The 17,663-nt window shown below is 35.9% G+C and overlaps 1 protein-coding gene across 2 annotated transcripts; it reads right to left on the reverse strand.

The window, feature by feature from the left end:
- Positions 1–1,938: 1,938 nt before the first annotated feature.
- b3galt1a (UDP-Gal:betaGlcNAc beta 1,3-galactosyltransferase, polypeptide 1a) lies at positions 1,939–17,362 on the reverse strand. Of its 2 annotated transcripts, XM_052130889.1 has the most exons (3): positions 17,271–17,324; positions 16,685–16,714; positions 1,939–5,301 (listed from the first exon to the last, which is right to left on the reverse strand). In XM_052130889.1, exon 3 carries the CDS (start codon positions 4,765–4,767, stop codon positions 3,778–3,780), a length of 990 nt encoding a protein of 329 aa, XP_051986849.1. In that variant the 5' UTR covers positions 4,768–5,301; positions 16,685–16,714; positions 17,271–17,324; the 3' UTR covers positions 1,939–3,777. The 2 variants fall into 2 exon arrangements, with proteins under 2 accessions (XP_051986849.1, XP_051986850.1); XM_052130890.1 differs by lacking the exon at positions 16,685–16,714 and having other exon boundaries at positions 17,271–17,362.
- Between the last annotated feature and the right edge of the window lie 301 nt (positions 17,363–17,663).

Genomic DNA, 17,663 nt, shown 5'->3' on the forward strand with positions numbered 1-17,663 from the left:
AAGTTCTGTCCACAATTCACTTGCATTGTATGGACCAACAGAGCTGAGATGTTCTAAAAATCTTTGTTTGTGTTCTTAAGAAGAAGATCATACACATCTGAGATGGCATGGGGTGAGTAAATGGTAATGTTCACTTAAACTATCCCTTTAAGTTATCTTCAACCAAAGTTAAAGAAGGTAGAATTCATCTAAATTCTTAAATGTACCTTACACGTTACAAATGTATTAAGTCAACTTGTATTATAAATTATAATATACAAGTATATGACTGTACATCGATAATGATTATTTAATGGCTTTGGAATGTAAGCATCATAACAAAGTGTGTAAATACATTCATATGGTACTATATGTATGTTATTACATAGAATATTTTAAAGAGGGTCCTTGCTCCATCTCTTTTTCCACCAAGGTTGAAGACCCCAATATAAATGTACTGAAATAGTGTCATGGTACACCAGGCTAAACTGATCCTCAGTCAGCACTTTGCCACTATGAAGTTTCTAGAAATGTAATCAGTTATTTGTTCATCTTTAAGAGTGCTGATTTTGGATCAGAGTTATCTAATGCCCCTTGATCCAGACCATAATGTGTGTACAAAAATAAAGCAATATATATATATTTGTGCCTCCCTACTATGGTAAGGGGTAGGTGTAGGGGTAGGCTTTAGGGATAGGGACCAATCAGGTAACAGGGAGTCCAGTTTCACCATAACACCAGCTCACTAGTGGTATGATGACTACATCCTCTTTGGGTTCTAGTTTTTAGTGTCTGTCTTTTGAATAAACACCTTACAGTTTTTTTGTTTTACTATTTTACAAGTGGTAAAGACCAAAAGTCTTTGTACAAAACTCTTGCTCACACTAACTGCGTCATGCTTTTATTAGAACTGTAAATATTTTCTTTTACATAATCATTATTATAAAGGTTATAGTGATATGTAATTATACATTTTGTTTTAATCACTAAAGCACGAGATAATTATCTTGTTTCAATGAGGTCATTCATTGTACTGACCATTGAATTACATAGCAAACAATACAGGAAACATGTTTTGAGTAAGTTGTCACGTTTCACGTGTTTCAATGGTTTGAAATTTGTGTTACATTTAAATTTTTGCTGTTTAATAAAGTTTCATTGTTTCAATTACTGAAATAAATCATTAAATAGCTTATAATACATATTCAATACACATATATTGTGTAAGAGAGCTTTATTTTAATAACTAGATTTATATAAAAGTTTCAATATAATAGACATCATGTTTCGATTGAAACGTATGCCAATTATTGACTGGTTAAAAAAGAACAAAAACACATTTCTTTACTTTGAAAGGTTCCTTAAAACCAAGATAGCATGCTCAAGAAATCTTAACATATTCAAAGTCTCATTTGGAACCCATTGCCAAAAAATGAATGCAGTGTCCACCCAGAAGTTGGTGAAATTGTGATAATTTCTAACAGCACGTTCCCACTAGATATATCAGATTATCTGACAATGGGTTCCCAGATTACCATGTTTAGAGTAACAATAGCCCAAAAGACATGTTTTTTTTGTTTTGTTTTTTAATACGCATGTCAATTACATTACAGAGAAGCAGCAGTAGTGATCTGACATTTCTTGGCCGGCAGGTGTCAGTAATGCTAAGTAGCTGTTGCATAAGGTCCCAAGTAGGTATAGCTGCATAGCTGCAAAAGAGGACGGAGTTACTCCATAAGGGTGTAGAGTAACTCCAAAAGGAGGTTGCGCAAACTCCAAAAGGGTGGGGTCACTTCCATACATGGTTAGGAAAAGGGTTAGGTTATGGGCACCCTATATCTTTGCTGGCAGTTTGGAGCTCCCGCCTCTTTTTGGAGCTCTGTCTGAGATTAAATATGGCTTGATATTAAGTAGCACAACCTGGTTGAATAAATTTACAAATAGGGTTAGAAGAAATTCTTTTTAGTAGAGGTATTTGTCTGTGGTCACTTTGACTCATGAAATGTAATTGTTAATAAATTGTATGTTATTAATAATATATTCTCAATAGACCAATCAGATTATTTCACTCCCAGATTACTATGCCCAGTGATAAAAGACGTAACAGAACAGTGATACTTTTAGAAAAAGTGGATATGTTTATTCAATATACAGTCAGCAGTGCTAAACAGATCTGTCCATGAGTTTTCATATACAAAATAAAGTGCATGGTCCCAGCGTGGCCTTTTCATGTGTGCTATGTTACATTATTATAATACAAGACCATTTTTGCCCCGTTTTATTCATCCACCTGCAGTACACAATTGAATGGCTAAATATACACTAATGCAGCACACGATCACTTGCTGTCAAAAATACAAAGCACATACTAATTGAAAAGGTTAAAAGGTTACATTGGAAAGGTTTTTTTGGGGGACCAGTGGTTTTGTATTGGGTTTCAGTATCCTTGGCTGATTGATTTGCGAAGCTTGGAGCTCAGTTTCTCTTTAATTCAGCTGGACTGGCTAGAGTAAATAGCTCTTCATGCCAAGAAGGTACTTGTATGTGTATTTGAGTGCCTGTTTGTGTGTATTTCTTGTGCATGCATGTACTGTAAATGTAAAATCAAAGTGTGTGTGTGTCTATGCAATTTATTTTTGCATTATTTCATCGGTAACACTTTACAATAAGGTTCCATTTGTTATCAATGAACAATATTTTACAGCATTTATTCATCTTTGTTAATGTTAATTTCAACATATAGTAATGCATTTATAAAATCAAAAGTTGTATATGTTAATATTGGTTGATGCACTATGAACTAACATGAACAATTAGCAATTGTATTTTTTATTAACTAGCATTAACAAAAATGTATAAATGCTATAAATTATTGTTCATAGTTACTTCATGATATCTAATGCATTAACTAATATTAATGAATGGAACCTTATTGTAAAGGGTTTCCATTTCATCATACCCTTCAATGGCAAAATAATGTTCCTATTCAGGTTCTAAAACTGAGCTATATGATTTGCAAAGGCTTTTACTACACATAAATATGCATACTCATTCATTAAAGTGATTTACATGATTAAATGTAGTACTTGGCATAATTCTGGGATAGTAAATACTGTAGTGTTATTTATAATATAATTTTGTTTTCCATTGAAAGTCGGCACTACTAATATAAAGCAAATAAATTCACAGCAGTCTAGTAGATGAATCATGTTTTTACACCTTCAAGTTTTAACATTATTATACACAAATTTAAAGGAATAGTTCACCAAAAAAAAAAAATTTCTGTAATCCTTTCTCATTTTAATGTTGTTCCAAACCCATATGACTTATGCCACGAATACGTTTTTGTTTAAAAAACTAATTAATTCTGCTATGTTTACACCTCTCATCCACACTGAAAACCGAAACGTAGCGTTTCAGAAAACCTCTCTATTGCAGCATACCTAGGAAAAGGATGACATCAGGAAACAGATTAGTGTGACCTTACTTTACTCCATGAAACTCAAAAGGTAAATATTTGAAGAATATCGTGGCCGTTGTTTTCCATATAACGAAAGTGGAAGTTGACTTGGTCTGTCAAGCTGCATCATAAAAGTGGCCCATATGAAGTCTAAATAGCCATACGATAGTTTTGTCAGAAGAATAGACCAAAATTTATGTTGTTATTTTCTGGTAATCTTCCACTCAGCCAAAGCTCTGAAATGGACAACAAAAGACTACGAAAATGGGGCAGAGGGAAATTTTTTCAATGAATAAACCTTTTGGGTGAACTATTCCTTTAACAATGCCTTGTGTTTATTAGCATTTGAGATGTTTCTTGTTGGACATATCATTCCATATTCTGAGTATCTCCTCTGGTGAGATCTGATGCACAGTCAACACTTTCCGGTAGCGACAGAGACTGTAGGTCATTTTCCAGTGATTAAATCCACTGTTCTGGAAGGGTTGAATACCTAGTTTACGCAGGCACATTCCCACATACACATCCTCCAGATATAGGAGTCTTGTATGGAGAGATGTCTTATAGATCAACTCTGCAACGTCTCCAGAGAACACATACCCGGTGCCAGAGCAGAAGGGTGGGTACCTGCTGTCAGGATAGAGCTCTCTGGACATGAACCACTTGCTGCGGATGTCACGAATGGGGCCTCCGTTTATCACGCGACCTGTGAAAAAGCGCCGCCTTGGCTTGGTATTGGGTCTCAGCAACTTAAACACTAAATTGTCCATGTTGACAAATATATCACTGTCCGTTTTCATGATGTACTGTGCATCGGGGCAGAATGAGTACACCCAGCGCATCCCCATGACAGTTTTTAGGGTCAGATTGTGGTAGGAATCCACAAAGTCCTCAACCAGGATGTCATGGAAGATCTGGCTCTCTTGTTCCACCATCTGGTTGAGGACCGGTTCCGTGCTGAACCCAAGAAGAAACAGAGTCAGAATACGAACATCGCTGAATGTGTTCTCGTCGCCCCAAGTCTCCCGTATTGCCTGTCGGGCGTCAAACTCCTTGTGGTTGGTGCTGATGAGGAGGACGAGGAAGGGTGTTTTGCTTTTGCATTTGGTGGGCTCATTGATTAGAAACTTGAAATTGTGCGGGTTTAGGGAACGTGTTCGGATGTTGTTCAACGTTTTATTTTTTGAGAGTCTTGGGAGTGGTTTGCGGACGGCAAAGTTCATCGGACCCACGTAGGAGGTTGAGGGGCGGGAACCAGTGAGATACCACAGAGCACTGGCCCAGCAGACCACAGTCAGCATGTACAGGCATGACACCTTTGATGGCATCTCGGCAGTGGCTAGAGCACCTGTCAATCACACGTGTTCAGCCCACAGGCCACGTGTAGTTATTTGAAGATCATTGCTCAAATGAGCACAAACCATCCATCTTTTGCTGTCAAAACTGGTTCAGTTTTGTTCAGTAGCATCATTCTGCTATAAAGGAGCATTAGAGGAGCACTGGTGCCACCAATTATTTATTGGTGTTGGTAATCATGTTATTTAAAGGGGTATCAGTGTTATTGATGAAGGTTTTAAAGATTGAATGACCCTCTTCCCTGTCTCATATTATCTATAATAGATTTGCAGCATGCACTTTCCTATAACTGACCTTCTGTCTCTGTGGGTCTTCACTGCACTGCGTCTGTTCCGACAGTCATTAATAAAGCATAAATATAGTGTGGAGTGAATGGAGATGCTTTTTGATCCAGGTGCTGCTGGATGTCTATTTGTCTGTAAGTCACAGGAAGTCGAAATTCTCTCTTTGCACGTGATGGGTATTCATTTTTATTCCCAGATCCCACTTTTTTGCTGCATATGAATCTGAAACAGAAAAATAGAAAATGAAAACACATATGCTGAACTCATATCATGTAATATTTCCTTGGGTCCTTCAGATATAGTTCTATAGAAACTAAAATCAAGTCTTGATTTGATAATAGCTACAAACACCATTCCAATATTATAATCACTTTTTTGTTCATTTTTTCTTTTCTACTAATGTAAATGGCCTTTTTGGATTGGCTCAAAATAAAATTAAACAACTGCAAATCATATTGCCATTTCAAGTATATTTAAAACCCAAAATAAAAGTTTGTACAGAAAATCCTTCATCAAAAACATCAAAGATATTTTGTAAAACATCAAATAAAGGCCTAAGCATGAAAAACAGTCTCTCTTTGGAGGCAAAAAGGACAATCTTGGCCAACTTCTGTATTTAAAAGAGAAAAAAACATTAACAGCAACAATGCCATGTAAAACTCTCCATTGTAAGTCTCCAGCTCTTTTAGTTAATGGTGGCTTATAAAGTGCTCTCCACTCTGGTCTAGTATCTTTACCCAGTACAAAAAAACATACGCCAGGGTGTAACAACTCTTTCATACAACTTTCATATCTTTTTGTTAAACACTTTTACACAAGCCTTGTACATTTTTTGCCACTACTCATCCCTATATGTTACATTTTCAAAAAATACCAGTACTCATCTAAATTCGGAGAAAGAGTCAGATTAGGAAACAAGTCTTTATCATTAGGGATAAGCTCTCCCCCACATTAATTTGAAGCATGTTTGTTTCTTATGTTGTAGTGCTTGTGCAACAACTCAAATTGATTTAACTCTTATGGAAGCAGCTACATTCTCAACTTTTCTGAAACTAGGACCAACTAGGAGTGTTGAGATATTGGATTTAGTGAATACATGCAGTCAGTGTCCCTAACGTGCACCATAAATAAAGGGTTCTTCCAGCAGCCAGAATAAAGAAATTGTGGACCCACACATTAAAAATTATTGCGGTAGAAAACTGGCAACCTTGTTGATTCTTTTGGGATCAGACAAGAACAAAGATTTGTCTAAACATTGTCCTTCAGCAGTCTTTAATATATCACTGGTCACTGATTCCAAATTAAACACTCTGGGCCAGTGAGAAAACACTGAATATATTGTAGTCGATATGATGTCCTTGTCCTCCTTCTTTTGATATATACAATACACTATGTGGTACCAGTGCAACTTAACCCACAAAACACCGGTTAAAATAGACTGAATTTTTGCAAGTAAATATGATGGAGGATAAATATAAGCCAGTTGGTGCCACAGAGAGGAAGCCACTAAATTATTAATAATTAGAGTGTGTCCCCTGTATGATAAGTATGGTACAATCATCTCCATTTTTTCTAATCAAACTTTAAGTTTTTCAATTGTTCCCTCCCAGGTTTTGTGAACAGTTATATTATTGCCGAATATACTCCCAAATACTTTAAACCATCTTTTGTAAAAATTAACCCATTTGGGATTAAAACTGCCTCACTTTTATTCCAGCAGATAAGCCACTAACCCTCTGGGGTCTACAGACGCGCCGGCGCGTCCTGCTGGATTTTTTCGTCATTACAGCAGAAACAACATAAAATTCTCCGTCATTTTGGGGCATAAAGATAAGTGTAAGACATCATTAGAGACTATAAAGGGTCTACTTTTATTTGTATACACTCACAATAAAAACAAAACTTTGAGCTTTTGTAAAATAAAGAAAAAATAAACGGTGAGCTGCCAGCAGTCTCTGTGTCAGCGACCATATTTCTGAAACACGTCAAAAAATGAACTGAAACTCCGTGAATTCTTCTCACACAAACATGAAACATATGTCTAAAGAAAGCTTAAAATGTATACTTTTAAATAAGACAATTTAAATGTAAAACAATTATTCACCTGGAATGTAATCTGTATGAAACAAAGCGATATACAGTTTCACCTGGCTCAGCGAATTATCTGTAATGTGATCACACACACCAGCATAGCGCGCTATTCATACGCTAATATGCTGAGACAATCAAATCATATGGTAAACGGCCCCGACTGTGCCTTAAAAACAAAGTCATTCACTTATCTGCGTGTTTGAAAGACAGCACAATACACAAGTGAGAGAACTCCTGGATAGTGACGATGAGTTACAATTTTCCTCAGAAGAAGAGCGGGACTCCGATCAAGAGAGGCTTGATCCAGCAGAGGATACAATTTCTGACAAGTAAGTCATTGTTTTAATAAGTTGATATGCTATTTTATATAAACATGTACATATTTTACTAGTGGGACTGTTTCCAGACTTGCCAGCCAGGATTCAGAGTATTGAAATTTGAAACATGTCCTAATAAGCAAGTTTTAGTTACATTTAAATGCTGTTTTAGCTAAAGCAGGCATTTAAATTGTATGCTGTATGATATAAATATGTAATATGATCTAAAAATAATATGAATGTTTAGATTATATTTTAACTAGTGTTTATGCTGCCTCATTATCAGCAACAAAGCTTGTGCTTGCAAATATGTGTTCAGGTTAAATGAGTAAAATGCACTTTAAATAATATTAGAAATACCATATTAGAAAATTAGCATATTATAGTGATTTCTGAAGGATCATGTGACATTGAAGACTGCAGTAATGATTATGAAAATTCAGCTTTGATCACAAATTGCATTTTACAATATATTCAAATAGAAAACTGTTCTTTTAAATTGTAAGAATAGTTCACAATATCACTGTTTTTACTGTATTTTGGATCAAATAAATGCAGTCTTGGTGAGCAAAAGAAACTTCTTTTAAATGGTAGTGTAGGCCTAAAATTAAGTATTATGTAAAGAAAATGTTTAGATTATTCTTTTAACTTAAAACTTGATTTTGATCATTAACTCTTTCCCCGCCAAACACGGAATTTTCCGGGTTTTATGAAAAAACGCTTCCCCGCCAAACACGGAATTTTCCGGGTATCCGTGTTTTAGGTGGTATACGGTAAGGAAGACCTGCACACATGTTTTGAAAGAGTACGCAACTCTTTGATCAAAGAAACAGACTGCGATCGTCTCAAACGTGAAGTGGAACACCATACTAATACTAAAGCACTTGTTTGATAAAAATGCCTTTTTCTCAGCTTTTTGTCCGAAATGTTGTTTTTGACAAAACCTACCTCTGTTCAAGTGGCAATAAAAAAGAACAAATGAAGATAAAATAAAATCGTTTTTTTTTTGCCTAAAAGCAGAGGCTCAGATCTTTATTTTGATATATAGCGTCTTCATATATTCATGGAAGAAAATATTCTGCGGGCCATTAAAGTTTAGCGAAAATCGTCAAAAACCCTGGCGGTGGCTGGCAACTTTTTTTAAAATGCTGGCGGGGAAAGAGTTAAGTCTCCTCACATTCATTCTTTTTCTGTCACATTCCTCATTGATAGGCCCAGGGGAGGGGTCTTTTATCTCCTCAGGTGTGGATTACAATAAATATTCATGATAATTCACGCCTCCTCGCATATGACCTTTCTAACACTAAAAGTGTCTTACAAACGTTCAATTACTATATTGTTTTGTATGAATGAGTGATCAGGATGGTTTTCACATTATTTTGTTGCAAAAACTCTAGGCTACAAGATTCAGTTCTCAAAAGTCCTGTGGACAAATTACTTTATTACAATGACTTAAAATTTTAGTTTTTTCAAAAACCATGCATAAACGTTATTTTCTCAAAAATACAAACATGTAAACACATCTTGCTCACATATTATTGTAGCCCAGTTTGTGCTGAATACAGTGTTATCAGGCTTTAGCCATTAATGTGTTTTTAAGCAACTGAAAAAAGCACAAATGTCAAGGCATGTCAAAACTTCTCCAGGGCCGAAAACACCCTCAGACCCCAGAGGGTTAACCTTTAGTACACTCTCAATGTAACTATATATAATATATATATTAAACTTTAATATAGACAAACAGTTCATTGAACTAGTCTGGGTACCATTCATATTCTCATTACCTTCAGCAACATTAACATAATTACTATTTCCATCTCTATTAGAAAGCTCTTTAAGCAAGTCTTTGGATTAATTCAACTTTGACTCATCCCTGTCGATTTGTGGCATGTTTTCTACCGTGACCTGATCTGCCTCGACTGTCCATCTACAAGGCGCTTTATCTATGTCCATCGTGGCCTGCACCGTTTCAGTCGGGATTGGCTCAGAAGCACCAGTAGATTCTCCATCATTAACTTGTACCCCACTCTCACCTGAGACATCTTCTACCATCATTCTCTGGACAAGCACAAACTAAATGTCCAGTTTTGCAACATCCAAAGCATTTCATCATATCAGTAAATACAAAGACAGTGTAGTCATATTCATCAATTCTGAATTTCAAATTTAAATTAAGTTCAATAACGTTGTCTTTCAAAATCATTTAGGTAAATCTCCTGAAATACATGTTTAATAAAGTCAGATTTACTCCCGATTGCAATCTTTTTCACTGGAGAAACCAACTTTCCGAAGCTTGACAGTTCCTTGGCTAATATTTCATCTTTAATAAAAGGCGGCACATTAGACAAAATTACTTTCTTTGCGGGAGAGGGAACGGGAAGGACTGGGGTGAATAAACCACGAATCACTACTCCTTTCTCCACCATCTCCTTTGTGTTCTCTGCTGTATTCAAGACATTTGCATAAATCATTCTTAATGCCGCTAAAACACACATATGGCCAACAACATCTCCGACAGCCAAAATGCACTCTTCCACATTCACCGTGGACACCACTTTAACTCCATGGCACCACGTCAATAAATATAAAGCATTCACACCCTGGGCAGTCATGCTCCCAATTAAAGCACTGGTTTCTAACACCCGAAACTCACTGAACTTTGTTTCACTACCCAGTGTATAACAGGTATTAAAGCTCAAATATAAAAGAGAAAGTTTAAAAAAAGACAATTGGGTTAACCACCTCGTGGTCACTATAATGTGTTTCTCGCTGCCAGTGGGGCACATGGTGAGTTGTGCGTGGATGCCTCGGAGAATGGTGTGAGCCTCCGCACACGCTACGTCTCCGTGGTAAGGCGCTCAACAAGTCATGTGATAAGATGCACAGATTGACATCACTACGCCACCACGAGGACTTAAAGCGTTGGGAATCGGGCATTCCAAATTGGGGAGAAAATCAAAAGAAAAAAGTAAAAAGAAAAAAAAAAGAAAAAGACAATTGTTCTTCCCACAGCAGGCACAACTCACTCGTACTCACCACTCGCTCAGAAGACACACACGCATGTGCACAGAGAGAGAGACAGAGAGAGAGAGAGAGAGAGAGAGAGAGAGAGAGAGAGAGAGAGAGAGAGAGGAATTAAAAGTGACTCTTATGAAATCTCACACAAACAGCTAGATAAATATATGTAAGCAGACAGAAGTGATATTACGGGTTGGAGTGTAAACTAAAGGTAGACCTGGTGAAAAGCTATATGTCTCTATTATGACAAACAAACAACATCAGCAGTAAATGTCTGGGAAAGACTCCAGCAGGAGAGCCAGAGGTAATTTCCAACCCCTCAGCTCTCTCATCTCCTCACAGAGAAAAGTGACTCATCCCTTTTCTGGCCTGTTTCTTTGAACCTCTATTAATATTGGTCAGATCCAAGTGTAAGTGGGGTGCTGCTGTGTTTTCCATAGTAGTCAGTTAAAGACAAGATACCATGCAGAACATAATTTTCCACACACAACTAGTGATAGACCAAATATATCCAGGCGATTTAGCAGCTAAGGTTTGAGCATTTTGTGTATGAAAGTGTGGCCCAATAAAAACGGGGCCACATGGTGAAAAAGCAGCACTTAAGTTTGCTGCTATTGAAAACTTAGCTAGTCAATTTACTTATGTATTTGAATTAAGTTGATGCTCACAATGATGTAATTTTGTTGTTTAAATTTTTTTTAAACTGTAAATTGTAGATTTTAGAAGATTTGTATTATTTCTGTGTGAAAGTAATGTGACTATTATTACAGCCCATGTGTATCGCCAAATGGCACCACTTTATTTTGTGCAATTAATGCAAATAAATTTCACATATGTGTTTGAGACAAAAAGTCATAGAAGTACACCAAAAATCGTGCAAATGCCTTTATGCATTTTTAAGATATGAGCATTCAAACCATTTTTTGGGGCCACCCTTAGAGAATGGTATGCATAGGTTTTAACCTACTGTAATCTAATTTATATTTATAAACAGGGAATAAGTTACAAGCATTGTTAAGGAATAGTTCACCCAAAAATGAAAATTCTTTCGTCATTTACTTTCATCATAATACTTAACATTATCCCAGATGTTTATGGCTTTCTTTTGCTGCAGAACACAAGATTTTTAGAGGAATATCTCAGCTCTTTAAGTCCATTCAAGACAAGTTAATGGTGACCAAATCTTTGAAGCTCCAAAAAGCACATTAAGGCAGCATAAAAGTTACTCCAGTGTTTTAATTAATGTATTCTGAAGCAATACAATCATTTTTTGGGAGAACAGATTAAAATATAACACCTTTTTCCCAATAAATCTTGACATTAACAGTCTCTCCTTGGCGATCACGATTCCAAGCTCGATAACACTTCCTAGTGCCATCTAGCACTCAAAGCATGCATCAGGCACTAGGAAGTGTTATTGATCTTGAAATAATGTTCCTGCCTAGAGACTACAATGGCAAGATTTACAGTGAAAAAAGAATGACATTTTGATGTATGATGATACACCAACTGTTTTTTACCAGCTAACAATGACCTACTGAACTCTGTCAATTCATTCATGTTTTCAAACATACAACTTTTAATTGATTTGAATTATTGATTGTATCTTTAATTAGGTATTGATCAGTCACATTTCCTCTAATTTAGCACAGTATCTGACAAATAATGCATAATTGTGAATAAATGTCAAAACACAACAGATCTACAACACATACACTCTTTCTGCAACCTTCATATTGATGCTTCAGTCCCTTGTTTTTGTTATTTGGAGTGCAGCATCTGTCTTCTGTTGCTGTGGGATACTGGGCTGTTGCCATGGGGGCATCCAGGGGTTGAGCAGTTATGGAGCACAGTGATCAATATTGTCAATACTGTCAATACTGTCCTTTCCCAACATTTAGTAAAGTAAGTGTGCAATCATATGTGAGCCATTATCATTTTCTGCCCGTTTTCTCTAAGTAACTGCACAAAAGTGTACAGAAAAACAATCCAGAATTGATGCACAAAAACTAAGATGTAGATATATTTCCCACACTGAGAAAAGTGCAAATGTGCAATATATATATTTTATATGTCATTCTAAACCTGTATGATTTTCCTTCCTCTGTGGAACACAAAAGGAGATTTCATACAAGCATACAGTGACCAGGAGCTCTAAAGCTTAAATACAGTATATATATATGTACATATATACATACATATATATATATATATACTATATATATCTATATATATATATATATATATATATATATATATTAGGGCTGTCAATCGATTAAAATATTTTATCGAATTAATTACATGGTGTCCCGATTAATTCATCAATATACAAATATTTGCTGAGAAAGCCCCTCATATAACAATAATTCAATATATAATGATGAAATAATTATACTTAGTTATCTTTAAATATTTAAAAATTATAATGATATATATATATATATATATATATATATATATATATATATATCAGATAATTAAAATGCATTACATTCTTGTGGCAGAAGTGTTAATCATTGATAAGGCAATACAAAACGCAGCTTTAGAATACAATGTATTGTTTACTACCATATTATTGATCATAAGTCAATCATTGGCATACAGTTCACAGCAATCCATTACACAAGTGAATTTGTCAATCAGTTTGAGATTCATTATGAGGGCTTGTTTAAGAACCGTCAATTTACACCTGCTTCAGACATGCTTGTGTGGCATCTCAGGTGTGTTGTGTCATAAACTAACATTGTTAGTGCACTGTGTCAAGTTAAATAAAGTTTAATACTTAGAACACATCTTGAGATCCCTTAGTTTGAATTTGCGCTCCATCAAGTGTTTTGAAAACAAGAACGTAACGCATGTGTTGTTCTGTCAGCTGGAAGGTTGTTTTCTTCACTGTATAAACTGCGCGTTGCCACACAGCTGAAATTTCAATTACTGCCCTCTGGAGTAAACAGATGGTACTACAAGCTTGCATTTCTCAGGAATCTTTCTTATTACGGTCCGGGGGCATTGCGATTAATTGCATAATTTTTTTTAATGCATTGTTTAAAAAAAACTAAAAATCGCAATGAATTAACTCGTTAAATCAACAGCCCTAATATATATATATATATATATATATTCCGGCCAGATGACTGGGTCAGAGCATCTCTGAAATGGCAAGACTCTCAGTTAGCAGTGGTGAGTACCTAACGACAGTGTGAGACCATCAGTACTCACAGAACATCTCTAGTCCAATCAGATTCGAGGACCGGAACTGTTTATATACTGTATAAAACATAAAAAAATATGTTACTACAATCTAATTGTACTATTGTTACTAATTATTAGTAATTGTATGAACTAGTCTAGCTAGTCATTTCAATTTAGCACTCTACGTAATTACTGGCAAAAACCAGGACAGGCAACAGAGAACACAGCTGTTAAACAGAGAAATATGTTTCAGAGTCTGGCAGACATAATATATTTTATTCATTGCTGATTGAATCAGTCTGAGAGAGTGATAGAGAAAGAGAGACAGATAAATTACATAAAGGGACAACCAAACTAATAATACTGTATTAAATAGTGCTTCACTGTACTAAATATACAGTACAACAGTGCTCACCAGCATTCATCAGAACAAGTATGTCTAAGCATAAATGAGCCAGATCTCTCTTGTTAATGACTGATCTTCTTGTTTTTGGTCAATGGTAGTCACTTATTGTAAAAGTAACACATTCTTGTTCTCTGACTCAAAATTCAATTTCAGTTTATAGAGAAGATTTTTAAAGCATTTCAACCTGTTTTGAATAAAAGTAAATTATATCTACAAAGTCTGAAACATATTTCTCAGTCCAATGACTGCATATTTGTCATGTGTATAATTGTGTTTGCCAAAGTAAGGCTTTCTCTGATTTACTGATCAATAAACAGATGGCTGCCACAGCTGCTCTCACAAATGATAAATCCTGAGGCGGTGTGTGTGTGTGTGTGTGTGTGTGCGTGCGTGCGTGCGTGCGTGCGTGCGCACTCGGGTGTCTTAGTTTTGTATTCTTCCTGGCACTGGGTGCAACAGCAATGCTTATTTGTAATGTTTGGTTCACTTTGGTTCACCTTTCACAACTATTTATAAAACAAATGAACCCTCCTTAAAACCCCTAAAACACTGAAGTGTGTATTTTTTTGCACTATTAGTGGAACAAAATGGCATGGCAAAAACATTGACTGTTTTCAAAAAGTTTTCCTGAACACTTCCTGTCTGTCTCAAACAGATAGTCTCGACCCAAACTCAAGCTATTGGCTGGTCGGGATGCTCAAACAAAGAATATTTTGACTGTGTTAAAATGAGACATTTCATTATAAATAAAGCTCTCACACTAGCAGTCAGAGACAAATAAAGTAAATAAAGAAAACGCCTCCTTCAATAGCTGTTAACACATTTACATGTTTACATGCACTGTAGTTACCAGCTTTAAAATGGACATGACTTTTAATACCAGAGTCAGTACTGAGCAATTATATTTTGAGCCCATTTAGATTTAATTTTCTCAGAGAATAGAAATGGAAATAAATACATTAGAAGCAAAGTCAGTTTGATCCCCGTTCACATCTATAAAGCAAAAGACAAATGTATGTACTCAAATCAATAAAGGCAGAACACGTTTTGTAGTCAGAAGGTTTTTCATTCAGTCTCGATACTAACTGATGTTAAAACATTTGAGGATGTTTTGGTGTCAAATAAATGTTTTAATACAAATCAAAACCGTTTTAACTACACTTTAGAAATAAAATGCTCTATTTCCACTTTTTCAAAATGTAAGCAAAAAAAGAATTAAACAGGAAAATGGAATTAGTATGCAAGTGGGTTTATTCTCCCTAAGCACAGATAGAGTTTGATATACTTACACAGGCATCACACACACATTAAATTACCAGTGAAGCACCAACTCATTCCTGAGAATGAGAACGTCAGCACAAATTTGTATGAATATGCTTGTATACCTGTAATTACACAATAAACATCTCTCAAATCTCTCTGTCTCTCTGTCTGTCTGTCTGTCTGTCTGTCTGTCTATCTATCTATCTATCTATCTATCTATCTATCTATCTATCTATCTATCTATCTATCTATCTCTGTCTATCTGTCTACCTACCTATCTATCTATCTACAGCTATAATGCCTCAACTAGTATCTTTCTATCTACAGCTAAAATGACTCAACTAATAATATTGAGCTCAACATAGAGAAAGAGCAATTCTATGTAATTCTCCATACAGTATGCATGCACCAGAACACTGTTAAAACTAACAGATTGATGCTTATAAGTGTCTGAAAAAATTTCTAGACAGCCCTGTAGTTCAACTGGTAGATCATGGCACTAACAATGCAAAGGTCATGAGTTTGAGTCACAATTAATGTATTTATACTGATAAATTACATGGTTTGTATGTAAGTCACTTTGGATGAAGTTGTCTGCCAAATGTGTAAAAGTAAATTAGACATACAAACAATGCTATGGGCCTGATTAAGACATGTTTGCAGATAACTGTCTCTTATAAAAACAATAAGTACAGGAATATGGGTTTGAGCACAGAGCTAATAGTGCTTAAAATAGCCTAAACTTTAAAGTATCCTCAAAAACTTTCTTTATCATACAGGAGGATGTAATTGCTTGCGCAGCAGAATTAATCCAACAAAAAGACTAAAATCAAAAGTATGCCAAAATTATGCAAACAAGCTCATGAATAATTATCCCTGCTGTAGCTACTATCATATTTATTTTTACCTAAAATCTTGATGTTTATAATTAAAGGACAACATTACGCATCTACCAGTAATTTACGACATAGTACCCAACAAAAAGACAGAAGTGGCCTTGAGGCAGGAGTGTAGATCTCATTTCAATTTAGGACACAAAACAGGAAATTGTTTTTACAATACTGATTGTTAATATTGAACATTTTATGTCACAAAGTCTGTGGAGCTCAGAATTAAATATGAGCCTGTTCATTATTTTTCTGCCTTATCCATCCATTTTGTAATGAGCTTGGACTTAAATATATTAACTTAAAGTGACAGTGACGTTATGACAGGTGAAAGTTATGTTGATCTACACAAAGACTACAACATTATAAAAACCTCAGTCCAGGTATGATGTATTTCACCATAAAATATAAGTATGTCGTAATTGACTTACCATTATGTCGTTCCAAATCTGTATGCCTGCCTGTGTACAAGAGAACACAAATTAAAGTATGTGGACAGTGCTGTTTTTCACACATTGAAAATGAATGGGGGCTGAGGCTGTCGCAACGAAACACGAAGCTGCGAATGCATCAAGGTCTGCTGCCTGCTTTATTCTTAAATATGCAACCAGGATGCGGTTATAAATGACGACCCAAGTTGGTCTGAGCATGACGCCATCCATGCTCTTACTTACGGTTTGTATTGCCAATAACTAACAGACTGTCTACCACTCGACCATTCCAAACAGGGAGCGCGAGACACGCGACTAATTTTTGCGAATAGAACAAGATGCAGATGACATTGACAGAGTTGACTGATCTACGGAACACTGGTACTGATAGCTAGACCCCAATAAAGACACTATACGCATAGAAAGCTTTATACGTCTCTCGTTTTATCCCCCCACACGCGACATTAACATCACTTGACTCTATATCGCATGCTGCGCTTCTCACATTAAAGAATGGGATGCTCCACAAAAGCCGCGCGTCGACACCGTCGGTGATGGGAAACGATGTTATGCATTTTAAACCCACCTTTTTTTTTTGTCACATTAGCTTCCTTGGTGAAATGATGCCAGTAGTCTCCTGAGAATTAGGCGAATAGATGGTACTGTATGAAAGAGCGGCCGAGTGTTGTGAAACGACTGCGCTGCAGCGGGATATAGAACGCTGTCCAATCAGAACCAGGCAAAACGCGAATCACAACGCTGGTGCGAATCAGACGCTTTGCGACAGTAGGTGCCATCCAGCCTACCACTACTGCTCATTTGATCAGCATACAGCCTCCACTTCATGCTGCAATCTTTCTCTAAAAAGGTCAAGGTGACTGTTGTTTTTGATGCCAAATAACGGAAATGCTTTCACTGTAAGGCCTATACATTTCATATACATTCTATTGCACAAATTATTAAATAATTGTTTAAAAAA

The sequence above is a fragment of the Xyrauchen texanus genome, chromosome 7 (assembly GCF_025860055.1).
Source record: "Xyrauchen texanus isolate HMW12.3.18 chromosome 7, RBS_HiC_50CHRs, whole genome shotgun sequence".
Classification (NCBI taxonomy): Eukaryota; Metazoa; Chordata; class Actinopteri; order Cypriniformes; family Catostomidae; genus Xyrauchen; species Xyrauchen texanus.